The 22,436-nt window shown below is 44.3% G+C and overlaps 1 protein-coding gene across 1 annotated transcript in view; it reads right to left on the bottom strand.

The window, feature by feature from the left end:
* Positions 1 to 15,492, bottom strand: part of BST1 (bone marrow stromal cell antigen 1) — a 32,161-nt gene extending 16,669 nt beyond the window's left edge. The window contains exons 1-6 of the mRNA XM_049630335.1: positions 15,201 to 15,492; positions 12,810 to 12,936; positions 10,957 to 11,092; positions 6,411 to 6,493; positions 2,745 to 2,821; positions 2,308 to 2,400 (exon numbers count right to left, since the gene is read on the bottom strand). Of these exons, the coding sequence (XP_049486292.1) occupies positions 2,308 to 2,400; positions 2,745 to 2,821; positions 6,411 to 6,493; positions 10,957 to 11,092; positions 12,810 to 12,936; positions 15,201 to 15,373 (689 nt within the window). The 5' untranslated portion in view covers positions 15,374 to 15,492. The remainder of the gene's footprint in view (positions 1 to 2,307; positions 2,401 to 2,744; positions 2,822 to 6,410; positions 6,494 to 10,956; positions 11,093 to 12,809; positions 12,937 to 15,200) is intronic.
* Positions 15,493 to 22,436: the final 6,944 nt, after the last annotated feature.

The raw sequence follows: 22,436 nt of genomic DNA, 5'->3' as shown, positions 1-22,436 counted from the left end.
AATATTATTAAAAATGCAAATAAACCCATAGGGAAAAAAATCACCCCAATCGCACATCGCTCGAGATAACTACGGTTCACATTTTGGTGTATACCGTTCTCAATCTTTGAAATGCATTCATTCCCATGAGACTTTTTTAAATTTTTTTTAACTTTTATTTACTATTGAGAAACAGAGACAGAGCATGAGCGTGGGAAGGGCAGAGAGAAGGGGAGACACAGAATCCGAAGCAGGCTCCAGGCTCTGAGCTGTCAGCATAGAGCCTGATGTGGGGCTTGAACCCACAGACTGTGAGATCGTGACCTGAGCCGAAGTTGGACGCTTAACGGACTGAGGCACCAAGGCGCCCCAGAGACTTTTTAAGTATAACAATAGCCTTCTGCTATCCAATGCAGTTTGTAGTGTGCCTTGGCCCGTGTCTGTTGAAGTGTATATATGTACTTCCGGCATGATCACCGTCATCATCAGGACATGATTCATAAAACCAGTCCCCTCTTGTTGATCCTCAAGGCTGATGTCACACTAAAATGAACCCTGTTGAAGCTTCCTTTTCACACCCATCTTGAATTACTTATTTCCTTCGCATAAATTCCTGAAAGTAGGTTTTCTGGCACCACGGTTTTGAATGCATTTTAAGGCTCCTCCATAGTGTTAAAGAACAAACATTCAACTGAGTAAATCTGAAAATCTAATTGGCTTCATTCAACAATTCAGGAATAGACCCTTCTAGGAAACAGACAGTGCCCTGAGGAGTTGCACAAGGTGGAAAGCTTTTGTGTGGGCAGGAGGGTGTGACGAGGAAGTTGTCAGCAAAAGAAAAGACAGGATTATTTCAGGCCAGGTCATCATTTGCAATTTCCTTATCTCACTAAAGGCAGGTTCGAAGGGCAAGCTTTCTCTGAGAGAAACGTTAAAATAACAAGGAAGCAAAATTTCCCGACAAGAGGCAACTTCCCACAGAAGTAAGACAAATAACATGTGCTGTTTTCTATGCAACATAAGTATACTTTGTCTTCTGGGAAGAGAAATGCAGATCTGGTAGAACTATAGTAAGTCATCTGCGAACCTAATCTCTTGCCTAAGACACAGGAAAAAATAATCGCTCATTATGTGGTGAGTCTTAGAGGGTCCTAGGGGCCTGAAATGGGGAGGTTGCTAAGATTCTCTCAGAACATAGTCCTTGGGGTTGTCAACGCTTTGCATCAGTGCTCTGAAGAACAAGGCCCCAACTTGCTTCTGACATTCCACTGCAGCTGCCAGATCGGCTTGTGTCTGAATCAACTGGGTTTATGTTTTGTTTTTGTTTTTGTTTTTGTTTTTTGATGTTTATTTATTTTGAGAGAGAGAGAAAGAAAAAGAGCAGGGGAGCAGCAAAGAGAGAGGGAAAGAGAGAATCCCAAGCAGGCTCTGCACTCAGCACACGGCCGATGTGGGGCTCGAACTCACTAATCACGTGATCACCACCTGAACCCAAGAGCCAGACGTTTAATCGAGTGAGCCACCCAGACATCCCTGAGTTTATGTTTCTTATCTTTACTTTTTCCAGCAATGCCCCTCACTGACAAGAAGGATGAGTTCAGGCTTGCATTTATATAAACTCAGGTGGTTTTCCAGAAAAGATGGACCTTAATCATTTCCTTGGCCAGTGAACTAAGATCCAGTTGTAGAACTGGGTCTTTTCTGAGAATAGTTTTCATTACATACTCCTTGGGTTCATTGTGAGAACTCCTGGTGGGGGCCTTCAAACAACCAGGAGGAGAAATTGGCTTTGACCCACACGAATGCATAAGGAACTCTCCAATGCTACCCAGGTAGCTCAGAAAGGACAATCTTCCTCAGCTGAGAATAGTATCTGAATAAAGGAGGTTTTCTCTCTGGACTCGGGACTGGTTAGTGACATTTCCAAAAAAGTCAAGCCTTTGTCTTTCTTTACCCATGACATTAGAAACAGAGAAGAGGGGTACCTGGGTGGCTCAGTCAGTTAAGCATCCGACTTCAGCTCAGTCCATGATCTCGTGGTCTGTGGGTTCAAGCCCCATGTCGGGCTCTGTGCTGACAGCTCAGAGACTGGAGCCTGCTTTGGATTCTGTGTCTCCCTCTCTCTGTCCTTCCCCCACTCACACCTGTCTCTCTCTCTCTCTCTCTCTCAAAAGTAAATAAACATTAAAAAAAATTTTTTTTTAATTAAAAAGAAACAGAGAAGAGTGTTGTGTCCCCAAAAATGAAAATGTAAAACGGACTTGATCATATGAAAATCAAGAAAAGCATATTTGCACAATTACCATCATCAGAAACACCATGACTTACACCTTTGGTCTCCCGATTTCATGCATAACCCAGATCTCAATTCGTGTGATTTTATCCTTCTGGAGGTAGGGAATTTCAAAATCTGCAAAAAAACTGAGAAACAGGAAAGGCATTTCTTAAAGTCTTAAAGCAATAGGATACTCTTCCCATTTCGTTAGTTGATTTACACATCACTTTTGTTTTGAGGGGTGTTTTGGGGGGGTATTTTTAGCTTTTATTTTTAGGTGATCTATTTCATTCATGCATTCAGCTATTAATGGCAGAAATGTGTAGACGTGGCCCTGATCTCCAGGTCATTCGATTGTTTTGCTTTACTGGAATTTACAAAAGCAAGCATTACACTGGGAATGAAGACAATTTTCTTAAGCCTGCATTTAAAAACACAAAATGAACATTTCGGCATTCTTCGTTGTATTTGTTGATGCTGGTATTCTTACCCTTTAACAGGATAGGCTCCTTTGGGCTCTGAACCGTTCAGCATGACGTGGATCACCCCAGTACTATCCCTCGAATACTGTAAGAAGAAACAACTATTTTGAGTAAATTAACACATATCATTTTTCAGCTACGAAATGAGCAAGTTTTTGAAACTGACAATCCTCGGGGAGCCCAGGGGGCTCAGTTGGTTAGGTGTCCAACTTCAGCTCCGGTCATGATCTCACAGTTTACGGGTTCAAGCCCCTCGTCGGGCTCTGTGCTGACAGCTCGGAGCCTGGAGCCTGCTTCGGATTCTGTGTCTCCCTCTCTCTCTGCCCTCCCCTGTTCGTGCTCTGTCTCTCCCTCTCTCAAAAATAAATAAACGTTCAAAAAAGTAAAAAAATAAAAAATATAACTAATGATTCTCAGTATTAGCAAGGATCTACTAAAATTTGGTATTTCCAAACAATTTTGATATTCCATATAGCTGGTAGGGATACAACTAGTGTATCTTGTAAAGCAAATTGCTCTGAAATGTCAAAACCTCATAGACTCAGTGATTCCGTGTTTGGGAATCTACTGAGGAAACAATGTGATTCCAGCATCGTAGCAGCTGAAACAGACTAAATTACACAGCCATTGCAAACAACGTCAAAATCACAGTGGCTTTAAGCAAGAAAGAGTTGTTTCGTGCTCACACTACACATTTATCACAGGTCGACTGGGGTTTTGCTCCATAAGTCCTCGCTCTGGGACCCAAGCTGATGAAGACTCCATGTCTGTAAAGTCGCTGATTGTCGGGGAAGGGGAAGGGGACGGTGGCAGGTCACAGACCAGTTCTTAAAGGTGCCCGCCCGGAAACCACGCACACTCCCTCTCACATCTCTTTGGCCATCGCAAGTCACACCCAAGTAACTTGAACAGGCAGGGAAATGCAAACCATGTGTGTGGAAGATGAGCCAGACATATTTTGTAAAGAACTCTACACAACCCTAGGGACCACCACAAGCACTGTGCACAGAGGTGTGTGTGGCAGTGTTGTCTGTAAGCAACCTAAAATAGGCAACAACAAAGGAATGGTAAGTAACCCAAAGTACTCACATGTCTGAAATATTAGCCAACCATTACTAAAAGTCCACACGAGATTTGCAAAAGTGTAAGAAGCGCTCACATTTAAAACAAAATGCAGGATGACATAGACTGAGCATGAGCCCTCAATGCTCAAAATAAACGGGCAAAAGTCTGGGAACATTAGTCAACCCCCCAAAATTCCCAAGGAAGGGATAGGTCCAGAGAAGTTCCCAAATCTCCAGTTCAGAATACTACTGCCTGGCTCAGTCCATAAAGAATACAACTCTTGATCTTGGGGTTGTGTGTTCGAGCTGCACGTTGGGCACAGAGATGACTTAAACATAAAATCTTAAAAAAAAAAAAGAAAAAGAAAGAAAGAAAGAAAGAAAGAAAGAAAGAAAGAAAGAAAGAAAAAGAATCGTACTGGAACATGCAATTTCCCTGATAAAATGTTTCCGTTAGCGAGGCGGGGGGCCAGAAAGGCAGGTGGCAATGAGATATCCAGGGCTGGACTTCTTCTCTGACAAAGTGACACCTAACGCCAGCAGCAGCAAAGCGACAGTGTACTTCACGCTGTGTACGTTTTAGCTTGCTTCAAAATAATGCTAATGGTCACGGTTAAACCCACAAATGCCAAAGTCTGGTGACCACTATGCTGAAGGGGTCACCTTTACTTATACACGATGAATTTTTTCTTATCTATATTTTCTATAATTTGTCATTTTTAAAAATAACTTTTTAAGAATAAGTCTAGAAAGAACATCCAGATATTTCTTCTTCTTTTTTTAAAACATGGTTATTTGTTTATTTTTGAAAGAGAGAGTGTGAGAGACAGAGAGACAGAGACAGAGAGAGAGAATCCCAAGCAGGCTCTGCACTGTCAGCACAGAGCCCAACTTGGGACTTGAACCCATGAGCTGGGAGATCACGACCTGAGCCAAAACCAAGAGTCAGACAATTAACCGACTGAGCCATCCAAGCGGCCCTAATGTGTCATTTTTTTAATCCTGAGCAGCTACTACATTGATAAGAAAAAAAGGTAATAAAAAATGCATGCAGATATAATGAAGCTATATGATGCAGCAGATGTAAGTCCATGACTCCTCGACTTACGAGCTCTGTAATAAGCCTGGTTAAGTTTCCTGATCCCTTTGTGCCTCATAAGGATCCCTCCCTCATAGGATTGTTGTAAAGATTAAATCATTTAAAATAATAATTATTGGGCACCTGGGCGGCTCCATCGGTTAAGCATCTGACTGACTTCGCCTTAGGTCATGATCTCACGGTTCATGGGTTCGAGTCCCACATGGGGCTCTGTGCTGACAGCTCAGAGCCTGGAGCCTGCTTCAGACTTTGTGTCTTTCTCTCTGCCCCTCCCTGCTCACTCTCTCGCAAAACTGAATAAACATTAAAAAAAAATTTAAATAATAATTATTAACATCTATTGAATGAATACTTCTCTGCTACAATTCAGACCCTCTCCTCATCGTTATGCTAAACTTCTCTCCTTGTGCATAGATGACCCAGCTCATTCCAAGGACTCCTAAAACGTGGGTATGATTCTTGGACTCCCATTCCAGAGTTGGAGAAGGTAAAGGAGATTGGTTTGGAGCACACTCTTTGATGTGGGGCAGGTGCACTGCAAAGAGTACATGGTTTGTTGTTGTTGTTGTTGTTGTTGTTGTTGTTGTTTTATGAGAATGTTGACATTGCCCCTGAGTCACTGTGACGACCAACCCCACATTCAGGCGATGAGGCACCCACAGCCTCCGTGAGCGCTGGCAGCCCAATGCTCACTGAGCGGAGTCTCCACTGGAAACGAAGCCTATGGGTAGTGAGCAAAAGTGGGGTGCCCCCGCTGGCGCAGCAGGAGAGTGCAGACATTAACAGTGCCTTTTGCCTGGAGCAGGCCCATTGCCCTGCTCTAAACCACAACGTGGAAGAGGGTCGAACAAAAGTCACCCTGATTAACAATGGACCCAGTGGACACCTGGGGATCCAGAATGGGACAAAAAGGGACATGGACAGCCCTGAAAGGGGGTGGGAGGTTGTAGGTGATGGGACCCTGAAGCCCACTGGCCTCCTAGTCAATACAGCCAACGGTTAATAGACTATCATGAACTGGTGGCTGTATAGACCTTCCACAAAAGACCATTTCCGGGTCTCCAGTTTACCCTCTGCTCACCTGTCACCTATCACCTCCTCTATCATTAATATCAGTCTCGGGGACATTTCTGACCCCCACATCTCGATCTCAGGTGTCCCAGGAGTTCGCATAAAACAAGGGTCACCCCATTTTACATAGCAGTCAAAACCACATTGATTTAAAATACTAGGGCAGCCGTGGTGTGGTGGTAGTAATAGTGACTAGTTAATATCCTCATCTATACCAACACTCACTGAATGTGTCCCCTGTGCCAGGCGCTGCAGTATTTGGGCTCCTACGTCCTCACACCTCTACGGAGCAGAGTGAATCAGACTGTGCCAAACATGGATGGGAAGAGAGGCTCAGAGAAGTTAAGTCATGACCCGATGGGCCCAGTCTCTGAACCCCACTGTCTCATGTTTGCAGGCCTACACCTGCTTAGCCTCTCGGCTGCCCTCCCCACGCTTACCTGCATAGATGCCATTTTCCAGTAAGAATCCACAGGGTTGTTCTCACAATCTTCTGACGTAGGGCAGGACCGATAATCGAGCCCTAAGGGGAAAACAGACAAACATGTTTCATTCCAAACATTGCATCAGAGAAGAATTAATTTAAAATATTTGCTGGCCCCACAAAATCTATTTAGCTTGTGTTTACAAGTTTGACGTTCACAGTAGTTCTGCCCACCCAATCCACAAGGAACGTGGTGAGGGATCACCCAATCCATGACAGCAGGACAGGTGTCATTTTGCTCAGCACAAATGTGAAGAAGGCAGAGAACTAAGCAGTTAGTGAATGAGTAAGGCTGCCGACCACTGAGCATCAGCATGTTAGCTGGGTTATTTCTTTACTGAAGTTCGGGTGAAATTATTTTTTAAAAAAACTCTTTGCAGGGTGCCTGGGTGGCTCAGTCAGTTAAGCATCTGACTCTTGATTTTGGCTCAGGTCATAATCCCACGCTTGTGGGATCGAGCCCCACATCAGGCTCTACACTGAGTGAGGAGCCTGCTTAGGATTCTCTCTCTCTCTCTCTCTCTCTCTCTCTCAAATAAAATTTTTTTAATTAAAAAAAAACCTTGGCTTTGTTGGGAGAAGTGCTTTCTCCAGTTAGCCCTGGTCTTGGACATAAATAAAACAAAAATACACCAAGAAAGTGATAGTCCTTGGCCAAAAAATAGATATTTTATAAAATTTAAAATATATAACATGTCGGCACAAAAACAGACACTCAGATAAATGGAAGAGAACAGAGAAGCCAGAAATGGACCCACAAACATATGGCCAACTAATCTTTGACAAAGTAGGAAAGAATATCCAATGGAATAAAGACAGTCTCTTCAGCAAGTGGTGCTGGGAAAACTGGACAGCGACATGCAGAAGAATGAACCTGGACCACTTTCTTACCCCATACACAAAATAAACTCAAAATGGATGAAAGACCTCAATGTAAGACAGGAAGCCATCAAAATCCTCGAGAAGAAAGCAGGCAAAAACCTCTTTGATCTTGGCCACAGCAACTTCTTACTCAACACGTCTCCAGAGGCAAAGGAAACAAAAGCAAAAAGGAGCTACTGGGACCTCATCAAAATAAAAAGCTTCTGCACAATGAAGGAAACAATCAGCAAAACTAAAAGGCAACCGATGGAATGGGAGAAGATACTTGCAAACGATGTATCAGATAAAGGGTTAGTATCCAAAATCTATAAAGAACTTATCAAACTCACCACCCAAACAACAAAGAATCCAGTGAAGAAATGGGCAAAAGACATGAATAGACACTTCTCCCAGGAAGACATTCAGATGGCCAACCGACACATGAAAAAATGCTCAACATCACTCATCATCAGGGAAATACAAATCAAAACCACAATGAGATACCACCTTACACCTGTCAGAATGGCAAACATTAACAACTCAGGCAACAACAGATGTTGGCGAGGATGCGGAGAGAGAGGATCTCTTTTGCATTGTTGGTGGGAATGCGAGCTGGTGCAGCCGCTCTGGAAAACAGTGTGGAGGTTCCTCAAAAAATTAATAGAACTTCCCTACGACCCAGCAATTGCACTACTAGGTAATTCATCCAAGGGATACAGGTGTGCTGTTTTGAAGGGGCACATGCACCCCAATGTTTATAGCAGCCCTTTCAACAATAGCCAAAGTATGGAAAGAGCCCAAATGTCCATCGATGGATGGATGAGTGGATAAAGAAGATGTAGTATATGTGTACAATGGAGTATAACTCGGCAATCAAACAGAAATGAAATCTTGCCATTTGCAACTACGTGGATGGAACTAGAGGGTATTATGCTAAGTGAAATTAGCCAGTCAGAGAAAGACAAATATATGACTTCACTCATATAAGGACTTTAAGATACAAAACAGATGATCATAAGGGAAGGGAAGCAAAAATAATATAAAAACAGGGAGGGGGACAAAACATAAGAGACACTTAAATATGGAGAACAAACAGAGGGTTACTCCTGTAACCAGAGGGTTACAGGGGGTGTGGGAGGGGGAGGGGCTAAATGGGTAAGGGGCACTAAGGAATCTACTCCTGAAAACAGTGTTGCACTAGATGCTAACTAACTTGGATGTAAATTTTAAAATTTTTAAAAATTAAAAAAACATAAAAAGAGTAATATTCTATAAACTTCAAAATTAAAATGTTACTAATATAATATTACATAATCTTTCAAAATTCAAATAAACATTTTTGTGCATATATATATATACATAAAGTGTTAAAATGTATTAATTCTTTAAAATTTAATAACAGAATTCAGCAGCCATATAATGGGATCATGTCCACCATTTACTCTATAAAAAAGGAGAAGGTACTCAGTGACAAGTTGTCCTAGAGAGAACCAAACAGGGCAACATATGTGCTTCCGAGGGGAAGTATGGGGAGATCCCACGCCCCCTCCAGGTCCACCACCCTCCCAGCATCTGCGTTCACCAACTCAGAAACCCTCTGAACCCCACTACACAAGGGTTTTATGAGATTTCATTACACAGACACAACTGATTAAATCGCCAGTTTGGCAGTTAACTCAACCGCCAGCCCCTCTTTCCATCCTGGAGGACAGAGACGGGGCTGAGAGCTCACAGGCTCTAATCAGGCTTTCCTTGGTCTTCCTGGTGACCAACCCCCATGTGAAGCTATTTAGGGGCCCCCAGCCATCAGTCATCTCATTACCCCACAAAAGACACTCTTCTCTCTCCTCAGATTCCCAGGGCTTTAGAAGCTGTGTGCCAGGAAATGGGGACAAAGACCAAACATTTGTTTGTGATTATACCGTACTCTCCTTTCCTTCACGTTCTTTCTCTCACACCCCTTCCCCATTCTCCCCACCCTGCTGCAGGATAGCCACAGACTTCCTGGTCACTGTCCATTGAACAAATGACCATGTGCATTGATCTGAGCCCTGCAATTTTCCATCTCCCCACCAGTGAAAGCCAGAGTCCTCACAGGTCCCATGCTGTCTGGCCTTCCTTTATTCCTCTAGCCTCACAGCCTGTACTTTTCTCTTTAGTCACTGTGGTTCTTGCTGTTCCTTAAATATGCCAGACACCCTTCCACAGATTATTTTACTTGCCTGTGTATTGTTTTATCTCCCATCTATAGTGTAAGGATGGGGTATAATTTGCCTGTTTTATCCTCTGCTGTGTTCCCAGTGCCTACAGGAGGAGGGCTTGGCACAGAGTAGGCTCTCTATGGCTCTGGGTTGGATGAATGGATGACTGGAGGAGAATACACAGAACTGCGCTTAGGCTACCTTTGAACGTGACTCCAATACCCAGGGAGGAGGAATCTCCAGTTTTCTCAAGGGAGCACCGCCTCCCGCCTCCACCTTTCTTGCTCACCCTTGGAGACTCACTGAGAACCAAGAACTGCTGGGAAGCTTCACGGATACCCTGGTCTAGGCTGGTGTCTATGCTACTGCTTAGGACCTGGCTTTTCCTGCGTCAGAGCACAGCACAGAAGGGAACGTCCCTCACAAGGCTATAAGCGCCCCGAGGATGGGGGCTCTGTTATCCCCAGTTCCCAGAAGGATCTGGGAGATAAAATGCATGAGGATGCATGAGGAGAGTTTTCATTCCCACCAGGCCAGCCCTTGTGACTTTCACTGTGATTTCAGTCTCCAAATGTCTGCCGGCACTTGGCGTGGCATTTAAGAGCACAGGCTTCAGAATCCATCAGGAGAGAATTAACTCCTGGCGCTGCTTCTTCCAGTGATTTAACCTCCCTAAGCGTCCGTTTCCCTTTCTGGAAACTGAGGGTGGTGAGGCCAAGTTGTGCAGGATTGGGAGCGTATGTTCTGGAGTCAGACTGTCTGCCTCTGCTGCTTCCTGGCTGTTTACTCCTCAGCAGGTTTCTTAACCTTGCTGGGCCTCAGGGTCCTCATTTATCAAAACGGGAATTAGGAGAAGACCTATCTCTTGGGGCTGGTGCAGAGATTAAATTAGTTAATACTGTATATGTAAAGTGCTTAGAGAGTACCCAGCAAAAGATAAGTGCTTTCTACCTATTATTGTTATTATTAATTATTATTACCACCTACCTCAGAGGATCTGGGGTGAATCAAATGAGACAAATGCATATGAAAGCATTTAGCACAAATGCACAATATCTACTTAAATGAGAGCTCTTACTTTTCTTTCATTTTTAAGATTTTATGGGGCGCCTGGGTGGCCCAGTCAATTAGGCATCGACTTCAGCGCAGGTCATGATCTCACGCTTCGTGAGTTCGAGCCCCACGACGGGCTCAGAGCCTGTTTCGGATTCTGTGTCTCCCTCTCTCTCTGTCCCTCTCCCACTCACGCTCTGTCTCTCTCTCTCAAAAATAAATAAACATTTAAAAAACAGATTTTATTTTTTTAAGTAATCCTACACCCAACACGGGGGCTCGAACTCACAAACCCGACGCCGAAATCAAGAGCTGCATGCTCCAACAACTGAGCCAGCCAGGCCCCCAGAGCTCATACTTTTCTTGTGGTTTGTGCAGGAGTCTTACCGGAGGCATTTTCCTGTCGACACCAGCTCAGAAAATCTCCAATCCTGCCATACAGAACATCACACAGAGGCATAAAGCGACGGGCATTCTCTGCATAGCTAGTGACAAGGAGGTGGTTGTTTTCCCAGAACAGGGACTAAGGAAAAAACAAACACAAAACTACCATATAAAATAAAATCAAGGCAGATTTTTTTCAGACACGTCAGGCAGTCCATTGCTCATTCAACTCCAGCTTGCCTGACAACTGAACTTTCTTGTTCTTTGTCTCTGTTTACCCAGAGAGTATCCCGGTATTTACTCCCCTTATTCCTAGGGTATCAGGCAAACATTAACAAAATACTTTCCCAGCAGCGTTTATATAAACATTCCTGGATTTAAAAAAAGATCAAAGGACCTGGGTTTGAATCCTGAGTCTGTTCATACACTAGATGTGTGATCTTGAGCAAAGCATGTAATCTCCCTGTGCCTCAGTTTCAACATCTGGAAAATGGGGAGCATGAGTCCTTTCTCTTCTACCACAGCTGTGTTCAGGATAATATGTAACCACAAAAAAGCACTTCCCAGAGCATAAAGTGCCTCAGAAATATGTGACTTTTATATTATGTTTTACAGTTTCCACCGTAAAGCTATGGTGTTTTCACACAACAGTAATACAAATAACGATATCCCGCTCATAATCTCATTAGATCCTTAGTAGTCCACTTGGTCCATGCCCAGACTGGAAGATTCCTGGGGGAGGGGCTGTTTTGTTCTCTGTTGCACATTGTCCACTTGTTGCCTTAGCACAATGTTCAGCAGGTGGAAGTAAATTGGGAACTATTTCCTGAGTTCATCAGCTAGCACCAAAGAAAGAACAAAATTCATCGTTCCTCTTTTTACTGGCAGGGAGCTGGCAAGGTGCAAAATGCAACCTATTTTCAATCTATTATATCACTGAACCTTCCAGCTCTATCAGAAATGATGTTAAGATTTTCTCATTGGTAAACATTATTGTTACCTGATTTTACAATGAAAAATCAGGTTAAGAATTATGTTGTCAGAGAAACAATAAAGGTATCTTTCTTTAAACTCAAGGTATTGTTCTAAGCAAGCATTTTATGTAGATTTTCTCATTTATTTTGATTTTATTAGAACTCAAAACATAAAAAAAAAAAAAATAACTCAGAACATAGACATGTGGGTTTTCTTAATGATACTGAACAGATAGAATCTTAAGGTTCCTTAAAATGAGGGATCAGGGGGCACCTGGGTGGCTCAGTTGGTGAAACATCTGACTTCAACTCAGGTCACAGTCTCATAGTTTGTGAGTTTGAGCCCCACGTCAGGCTCTGTGCTGACAGCTCAGAGCCTGGAACCTGCTTTGGATTCTGTGTCTCCCTCTCTTTCTGCCCCTCCCCTGCTCACACTCTGTCTCTCCTTCTCTCTCAAAAATAAATAAACATTAAAATAATAATAATAATGATAATAATAATAATAATAATAATAATAAAAGGAGGGATCAGTCTTCTGGGAAGATATTGAGGTTAAAGCCTTTCTGAGTCCCTCAAAGTTCAGACCAAATGGGGCCAGTTGGGACACAGGTTATTCAGAATTGGCTCGGGGCAGAGGCCAAGGAAGAAGGTGTGGCAACGTCCTTATGTGGTGATTCCTGCACAGACTTGTTGACCTAGGAAAGTCCCTTCTGCCCAGACAGGCAGGAGACCCAGGATTACCAGTGAAGATGCCTTCCCATCAGAGAGCTCAGGTGAGTTTGTTGCTTGATTTTTTGGTGATACTGAAACAGGGTCCCACAGGGTCACAGATACTGGCCCAGGCACTATCTATCTCTGTAGAGACAGAGAAGAACATTTTACCTTGTCCCTGGGAATGGAGTGTCTGGAGAGGCTAATAAAAAGGTCATAGTCCGAGGGAAATACAGAACAGGGATCCTTGTCCAGAACCACTTTAAAGGCTTCCCAGATAGCTGTGCAGTTCTTGTCCCTGTACAGAAGTACAAGTTAAAAAAGAAAAGAAAAGAAAAAAAAAAAAAACCAACGACATCATGATGTGATGTGAAATACTGTTGTTTCTCTCAAAGTTCAACAGCTTTACAAGCAATTTTGCCATTTATTAACTCTGCAGAACTAGGCATGAGAAGGGCAGCAAACTGTCATGTCTCATGCATTAACCCCAGCTCAGAAGAGGAGAAGACAAACCCGTGACGGATTTAGGAATCTGACCGTGAAAGTGGTCTCAGAAGGAGTTACACACGTGTTTCAGAGCTAAGGAACCTAAGTCTTGTCTCAGGCTCCCAGAGACCAGCAGAAAAAGCACTGTGCTGGAGGATGACAATTCCAATAAGCCAATGCAGGCCCCCAATTTGAGGTGCCTCTCCATTTAGACCTAAGGTCCATTGTGTCAGGGGCCAGGTGAGATCAGGCTGGTGGACAAGACCTTATAAAACCAGGCATGGGCTCTGTGTGTTGAGAAAAGCTGTTACACCTGCTGCTAATGTTAGTTAGGAATAAGGTCACATCAGGGACCTAATGTCTCATCAGTGAGAAAATAACTATCTTGTTTCTCCAGCATATTTGTTTTCAGCTTCACGAGTCCTTGAGGACATCACTGTTTCTGGGAACCCTCCAAAGTTACTCGGGAGAGTAGATTCCTTGGGTACCTGGGTGGTGCAGTCGGTTAAGTGTCTGACTCTTTTTTCTTTTTTTTTTTTAATTTTTTTTTAACGTTTATTTATTTTTGAGACAGAGAGACAGAGCATGAACAGGGGAGGGGCAGAGAGAGAGGGAGACACAGAATCTGAAATGGGCTCCAGGCTCTGAGCTGTCAGCACAGAGCCCGACAGCACAGAGCCCGACGCGGGGCTCGAACTCACGGACTGTGAGATCATGACCTGAGCCGAAGTCGGACGCTTAACCGACTAAGCCACCCAGGCACCCCAAGTGTCTGACTCTTGATCTCAGCTCAGGTCACGATCTCATGGTTCGATCTCATGGTTCGTGAGTTGGAGCCCCACATCAGACTCTGCACTGATGGTTGGGAGGCTGCTTGGGATTCTCTCTTCTCTCTGCCCCTCCCCCACGTGTGTGTGTGTGTGTGTGTGTGTGTGTGTGTGTGTGTGCGCGCGCGCGCGCGTGCGCGTGCACCCTCTACTCTCTACTCTCTCTGTCCCTTTCTCTCAAAATAAATAAATAAACTTAAAATAAATAAAAATAAAAATAAACAAATTTTTTAAAAGAGAGAGAGAGAGAGAGAGTAGATGCCTGGGAACACAGATCATAAATGTTCCTGGGAAATTGTAGTTAAGCTAACCCCTTGTAAGCCATGCTGGAAAGATTACAAAGTTTACCAAGTTCCTGTGACCAGCTACCTATTTGTAAGAATAACTGAACAAAATGGTGCGGCTGGCAGTATAAGCAGCTCTGAAGTTTGTGTTAGAGGAGACAGTGCTTTGAGAACTATCCCTGTCTCCTTCCTCGCTGAAATAAAAAACATTCGCTCAAAAAAACATTCGCTCCAGCCAAGGGATTTGGGCTGATCTATCTGCTGACACGCCCAAGCCGTCACCCTTTGCATCAGGTGACACTGAAGCAGAAAGGATGCCCTCCAGCGACAGCCACCACTCTTGTAGTCCATTCTAGCTTTTCAAAAACATTCCCCAAGGCATTTGTAACTTTTTATGTCTTGTGGTGGGCAGTGGCTATCATGGGTGTTCTGTACACGATTGTCTGCTGTTTTTATTTGTCTGAACCTTGTCACCAAAAAAAAATCCTGGCACAAGAAAAGGACATTATGAAAACAGCAAAAGTAGGTCCAAAGAAGGTATAAAGATTAGTACAAAGCACTGTGCTGGCAAGAGAGACTCAAACTTAGAAAGTCCTCTACCTTAGGGGATCTGATAATGAATTGCCCAAGTCCCCGGACTCACCAATTCCAGCGGAAGGCCCTCTTCCTGGGTCTGACCCCTCTGGCTGAGCACATGCTGTCTGTCATCCAAACTCCCCTCTACCTAAGCCTCACCCTCTAGGCCGACCACCCACAGCCTGCTTCACACACACACACACACACACACACACACACACACACCGCTAGACTCCCCACTCTCCACATTTGGCTCCCCGCACCTCTAGAACCCCCACTTTCCCCCACCCCTCTCGGGTCAAGATCCTCCCCTTCCCCCCAGGCCCCGACCTTCAGACTCCCCACGCCCTCCTCACTTCCAGACCTCCCGCCGCCCCCGCCGCGCTCACCGCAGCTCCGGGCTCAGCAGGGAGCTGTACTCCGCGCAGCGACCCAGAAAGATGCTCCGTAGGTGCGGGCTGGTGCCCTCCCCGCGCCACCGCGCGCCCCCTGCGCCCGCAGCGGGCACCAGCAGCAGCGGCAGCAGAGACAGCAGCGAGGACGCGCGCCCCAGGGCTGCCATCCCCCGGACTTTGTCTTCTGGACTCGCTCCTCTCCCCTGCACGAAGCCGGCTCCCTCCAGCTGCGCTCCGCAGACGCGCACCCCACCCCCCCCCCCTCGCTGTCCGCCCCTGCCAGCTGCTTCAGTTCCAGGACTGAGTTAGGACTTCACCGGGAACGGGACTCTGGCTCTTGGCTGATCTCCTCCCCCTCCCCCTCCCCCTCCCCTCCCCTCCCCCTCATCCTTCTTCTCCTTCTTCTCTTTTTAAAGATTTTAATTTTTAAGTAATCTCTACGCTCAAGGTGGGGCTTGGGCTCCCAACCCTGAGATCAAGAGTAGCGTGCTCTGCTCTACGGACTGAGCCAGCCAGACGCCCCTTTTGTTCTTCTCTTTTTTTTTTTTTTTTTTAATGTTTATTTATTTTTGACAGAGACAGAGACAGAATGCGAGTGGGTGAGGGGCAGAGAGAGAGGGAGACACAGAAGCAGAAGCAGGCCCCAGGCTCTGAGCTGTCAGCACAGAGCCCGACGCAGGGCTCGAACGCAGGAGCCATGAGATTGTGACCTGAGCCGAAGTCGGACGCTCAACCGACTGAGCCACCCAGGTGCCCCATCTTTTGTTTTGTTTTTAATTGAAGTGTAATTAGCATACAGTTTCAGGTGTAGGACAATTCTGTACATTACCGCATGCTCACCACACATGTAGTCAACATCTGTCATCACAGGTTATTATAATACTATTGACTACATTCCCCAGGCTATACTTTTCATCTTCCTGACTTCTTTAATTTAGGAGCCCCTTAATCCTTTTTACCTGTTTCGCCCATCCTGCCCCCACCCCCGTCCTGGCAACAGCCAGTCTGACAAACAACAAACAAACAGAAAAACAGGCTCTGGGCTAATATTGGCCAGGAGGAAAGAGCTCCCAAAGAAACAAGGTTGGGGAATAGGCCTGGGAAGTTTAGTCATTGAAAGAAAGGTATTTCTGGTCCCAAACTCTGACATCTTTGATAGAAGCCCTCTTTTCCACTGGTCAATGGTGAGTGGGTTTTGTTTTCAGGCAGTAATAACCACAAACACTAATGTTTGTTGAGCTGCTATTATGTGCCAAGCACTCTGTAAGCATAGTTTTCAATTACTTTTCACAACATCCCTCCCAGCTGGGTTTATTATCTCCATTTTATTTATTTATTTACTTATTTATTTACTTATTTTTTTTATTTATTTTCATCCCCATTTTAGAGATGAGGAAACGCCAGGAAGTTAAGGAACTTGTGGGAGGTTATAATCTCCCTTCCAGATAAATGCAAACTCCAAGAGGTAGGCAATTCAGACAGCCAGGATTGCCAGAATTGCACTTGGAATTCTGGAGGCCCTAATCCTCAATTCTCACAGTAATGATAGCTGTGAACGGAGTGCCCACAGCAAGCATCTGGTAAACATGGGGAGCTGGCGAGGGGTGGGGTTGGGGGTTCTATAACATTTTATGTGACTCTTTCTCTCTTATTTATTTTGTTAAACGTGTATTTATTTTTGAGAGAGTGTAAGTGGGGGAGGTGCAGAGAGAATGGGAGACAGGATAGAAGCGGGGCTCCCTGCTGACAGCAGAGAGCCAGATGCGGGGCTAGAACTCACAAACCCAACACACAAACCTGGAGATCATGACCTGAGCTGAAGTCGGACACTCAACTGACTGAGGCATCGAGGTGTCCCATCTACATTTTTTATTTATTATTTTTTAAGTTTTTTCCTTTGTTTTGTTTGAGAGAGAGGGCACAAGTGAGTCAGAGGCAGAGAGAGAGAGGGAAGTGGGGCTCACCCAAAGTGGGGCTCGAGCTCACTCGATTTGGGGCTCAAACTCAAAACCGTGAGATCATGACCTGAGCTGAAGTCAGATGCTTAACCGACTACACCACCCAGGCGCCCTGACTCTCTTTTTCATTTGTAAAGTTTATAACCAAAACCCACATTCTCCTATCCCGTCCTCCCTGACTCAATTCACTTTCCAGAAATGAGCATTTTTAATTATTTCAAAAAAAACCTTTTACTTACTTCTGCGTTTCCAAAAAACATGGCTATCTGCTGTTTCTTGATGTTTCCATCTTGGATATTATTCTTTGACTTCCTAGGATGGAAAAGGAAATTTTATCTTTAACCTCACACATCCTCAGAAGGCATCTTTCTGTGCCTTTCATCATCCCAAGTGTTTCATCTCAAGCTTGAAATCAGTAATCAGCATCTACGTTATTATGACCTGTGAGTATTATTCATGGCTGAGCTTGTGGTATTCTATGATTCTGTTTCCTTTTTTGTGAACTTTCTCCTTACCCTAGAGGAAAGAATTAATCTCTGTTATCCTCCTCCCTTCCCCCATTCTTCACCCACCACCCACACTTCTTTGTTTGCGTGCTTGGTATCCTATGGACACTTATGATTATGGTCAAATTCTCTGCAAGACGCATGAATCTCTCAATGCATTCAAAAGTGTCAGTCTGGGGGCGCCTTGGTGGCTCAGTGGGTTAAGGCTCTGACTTTGGCTCAGGTCATGATCTCACAGCTTGTGAGTGAATTCAAGCCTGCTTGGGATTCTGTGTCTCCCTCTCTCTCTGCTCCTCCCCTGCTTGTGCGTGCACGCGCTCTCTCTCTCTCTCTCTCTCTCTCAAAAATAAATAAACAGTAAAAAAAAATTTTTTTTAAGTATCAGTCTGTATTTTAGGTGGTGTGTTTGATATCTTTCTTTCCCTTCCTTTCTTTCCTTCCTTCCCTCCCTCCTTCCCTCCTCCCTCCCTCCCTCCTTTCTTTCTTCCTCTTTCTTTCTTTCTTTCTTTCTTTCTTTCTTTCTTTCTTTCTTTTTCTTTTTCTTTCCTTAGAAACATCCTTCCCAGAGCACAATACATGGAAACTAAATAGAATACCAAGTACATAAACAAATAAGCTTGGCTGGGGGTTGAGGGGAGATAGTTATTACCTCTGGGGTGAGCAGGAAGTTTACAAGAAAGGAAACAATCATAGAATACTGTAAGTTTAACTGTGAATGATATTCACAGGTCATAATACTGTGAATGCTGATTACTGATTTAAAGCTTGTGTCTGGAAAATAGAAGGAACTCAACAACTCAGAAACAACAAGAAACGCAACACAAATTTTTAAATCGGCAAAATAATTGAACAAATACCTCACCAAAGAAGATATTTACCAAGAAAAAGATGAACACATGTCTATCTGAAGATTTACACATGAAATGTTCATTGAGCTTAGTCCATAAAACCCCCCAAACTAAACAATGTAAATGTCCAACAAGAAAAGAATAAACAAATTGTGATCTAGTCACACAATGGAATACCACTCAGCAATGCAAAGGCATACACTACTGATACACTGAAGCATCTAAAAGTGTTCACACTGAGTGAAAGAAGCTACAGGAAAAAATATATGTATAATTTATTATTCCCCTTATAGGAAGTTCTAGAAAAAGGAATAGAATGCTGACATCCAGAGTTGGAGGAAAGAGACTTCAGATGGTACCAATTCCTCAAGCAAAGGCAGAATAATGGGAAAGCATGGGACTTTTTCTGGAAAAAGATCAAAAGCTAGTTTTATTGATAGAGTGTAGCCTGAGACTTGACAGGAAAGCTAGGGTCACAAGTCAAAAACCTTGAACTCAGTACTAATTTGTACTTTGTTTCCTTGAACTTTAAGAGTTTTCAGTAATTCTGGACTTCCTTATTAAAAATGTCTCTTTTGTTGGCTGGCATTCTTGGTTGCTAAAGGATGAAGAGAAATGAGGCTCTTAAAGGTCTTAGCACAGTGTGTTTCATAATGTTCTCTCAATGAATGTTTTGAATACTTATTCATCTTATCATCTTATTTGCTTCTTGTTTTTATTTTCCGTTGTGGCAGGCCAGAGTAACGGCTCCACAATATCCTAATCCCCAGGAAACTGTGAATACATTACCTTACACAGTTGGAGGGACTTTGCAAAAGTGATTAAGTTAAGGATCTTGAGATGGAAAGATTATAATGGATTGTCTGGATTGTCCAATGTCTTTTTAAGGGTCCTTATATCACCAGCTCCAGTCCTTGGGTTCCCCAAGAAATAGAAATTGATGGGGGTCCAACAGGAACAAAGGCCAGGGAATGTTTTTAAAGAGACTGAGGAGGGAAAGGAGTGACCTAAGCGTGAATGGGTGGGAAGAGATATAGGAAGTGGGGCAAGCACGTAGGGCATGTCTCATTAGCATGTTCAATCTCCATCCTCCCTCCCTCCCCCGCCCCCGCAGGATTTTTAGTATTATAATGAGGGAGAAAGTCGGTGAAAGGTCAGCACTGGGGTCCACCTTGGCGAAGGCTGGTTTGGTTAGCTCTCTGCCAGTCTACATGATGAAGTCCCTCCTTTAGGTAAGCATGCTTCATTTGCATTCCTGCAAGATAACGCTACTCAAGAGGCCTAGAGTTCCAGCTATCAAGGAATGCTGGGTTTTGGGTTAGGGTTGAGGGGGCCTGAGTCCAGTCCCCGCTCTGTCTCCCTTATAAAAGGGAGGCAGGTGGATCAGAGACACAGAGAAGGCAATGTAATGATGGAAGCAGAGAGATACTTGGGGGTGCTATGCTGCAGGATGGGGCCATGAGACAGGGTATGTAGGCAGACTCTTGAAGCTTGAAAATGTATAGAGAGATTCTTCCTGGGGCGCCTGGGTGGCTCAGTCAGTTAAGCGTCCAACTTTGGCTCAGGTCATGATCTCGCGGTTCGTGAGTTCAAGCCCCACATCTGGCTGTCTGCTGTCAGCACAGAGCCTGCTTTGGATCCTCTGTCCTCCTCTCTCTCTCTCTCTCTCTCTCTCTTTGCCCCTTTTCCTCTCACTCTCTCTCTTGCAAAAGTAAATATTAAAAAAGAAATGGGGGGGCACCTGATTGGCTCAATCAGTTGAGCGTCCGACTTGGGCTCAGGTCATGATCTCACGGTTTGTGGGTTTGAGCCCCGCACTGGGCTCTGTGCAGACAGCTTGGAGTCTGGAGCCTGCTTCAGATTGTGTCGCCCTCTCTCTCTGCCCTTCCCCCACTCACACTGTCTGTGTCGCTGTCTCTCAAAAATAAACATTAAAAAATTAAAAAAAAAAAAAAAAAAGGAGAGATTGATTCTTCCCTAGAGCCTCCAGAAGGAACAAGCCTTGCTGACATCTTGACTTTAGTCCTGGGAGACTGTCGTTGGACTTCTGACCTCATTTCTAAACAGATACATGTTGTTTTAAGCCACTAGGTTTATGGTAGCTTGTTAGAGCAGGATCTGGAAGTATCCCTTTTCTGTTTCCCTGTTTTCTTCAGTTCCGAGACTGAGACTGAGCTTGGGATGTCACCAGGGACAGTTACTCTTGGCTAATCTTGGCCAGAATCTGCAAGGAGGTGCCCCAAAGCAGAGGTGAAGCTGGAGAACAGATGAGACAGCTAGTCATCGAAACAATGAGATTTTTCTGGCTTCAAATTTTGGCAAGTCTGCTGGAACAAATACTCAAAATATGGAAGTGGTTTGCAACTGCACGGAGGCTGAAACCATTTGGGGGAACACAGTAGAAGAAATCTACATTGCCTTAAAACAGATTGTTAGTAGAAATATGGGTGTCAAAGACTCAGGTCTCTGAGGTCTCAGGAGTGAAGAGCATGGTAGAGAAAACCTATATCATCCTTTTTTTTAAGTTTATTTATTTATTTTGAAAGAGAGAGAGTGAGTGACTGGGGGACAGGCAGAGAGAAGGAGAGAGGATCCCAAACAGGCTCCATGCTGTCAACGTGTAGCCCCACATGAGATCATGACCTGAGCTGAAATCAAAGGAGCCATCCAGGCACCCCAAACCTATATGATCTTAAAGAATACCTGTATCATTGGGGTGCCTTGGTGGCTCAGTAGGTTAAGCATCCTACTCTTTTTTTTTTAATTTTTTTTTTAACGTTTATTCATTTTTTGATAGGGAGACAGAGTGTGAGTGGGGGAGGGGCAGAGAGAGAGAGGGAGACACAGAATCTGAAGCAGGCTCCAGGCTCTGAGCTGCCAGCACAGAGCCTGATGCACGGGGCTCACACCCACGGACCCTGAGATCATGACCTGAGCTGAAGTCGGACGCTCAACCGACTGAGCCACCCAGGCGCCCCAAGCATCCTACTCTGAATCTCAGAGTCATGAGTTCAAGCCCCATGTTGGGCTCCCTGCTGGACGTGAAGCCTACTTAAAAAAGAAAAAGAAAAAAAAGAATACCTGAGTTGTTGTAAACAAACTGTAGCATAATTGGATGTTAAAAGCACTGCTGTGAGGGCTCAGAAGCACCTCACCAACAGTTTTTGGGTTTTTTGGGGTTCTGTTATAGAATGATAGAAAGGGGAAGTTTAGGATGGATTATGTCCTATAATTATATAGAAAACAGGACTTGAGAGCAACGAACTCGGATTTTATGTGAGATTTCCAAGCGAAGTATTGGAGGTATGTCCTGGGTTTTTTTGTGGCTTTTAGTAAAATGTAAAAGAGATAAAAAGAAGGGAACTGTTACAAAAAGGAACCAGAATTTAATGTTTTTCTCCCTTTTTGAATGGGAATGGGTTGTGACTATTACCCTAGAACAGTCTGAGTATTTTGAAGCACAGAATTGGTTTCTAATTTCACAGGTCACAGATGCAAGATTTTGCCTCAGGATAGATTATACCCAGATACTGTACCCACACCTAATCTAGGTGATTTAGGTGGAAGACTTGAGCCTTTGAGCCAGTGAGACTTAGATGAGGTTTTGGACTTGAGTTGATGTAATGGGCTGAGACTTCTGGTCACATTCAAGATGGGTGAGTATCTTTCTCATGCAAGATGCGTATGAGTCTTTGGTAAGAGTGGACTGTGATAGGCTGAGTCCCCCCTTCACCACCTAACAGATGTCCAGATCCTAATCCCCGAAACCTTGAATGTGTGCCTTGCACAAAGGGATTCGGCAGAGTGTCATATACCGACAAAAAGACACACGATCTTTGAGTCAGAAACAATTTATTACTCACAGCCAAAAAAAAAGAAGCAGACACATCAGTTTTGTTTGTTAGCTCCCCATACCCC

This window comes from Panthera uncia, chromosome B1 (assembly GCF_023721935.1).
Source record: "Panthera uncia isolate 11264 chromosome B1, Puncia_PCG_1.0, whole genome shotgun sequence".
In the NCBI taxonomy this organism is placed as follows: Eukaryota; Metazoa; Chordata; class Mammalia; order Carnivora; family Felidae; genus Panthera; species Panthera uncia.
The sequence above is the reverse complement of the archived record's forward strand: the minus strand, read 5'-3'. Positions and strand labels throughout refer to the sequence as shown.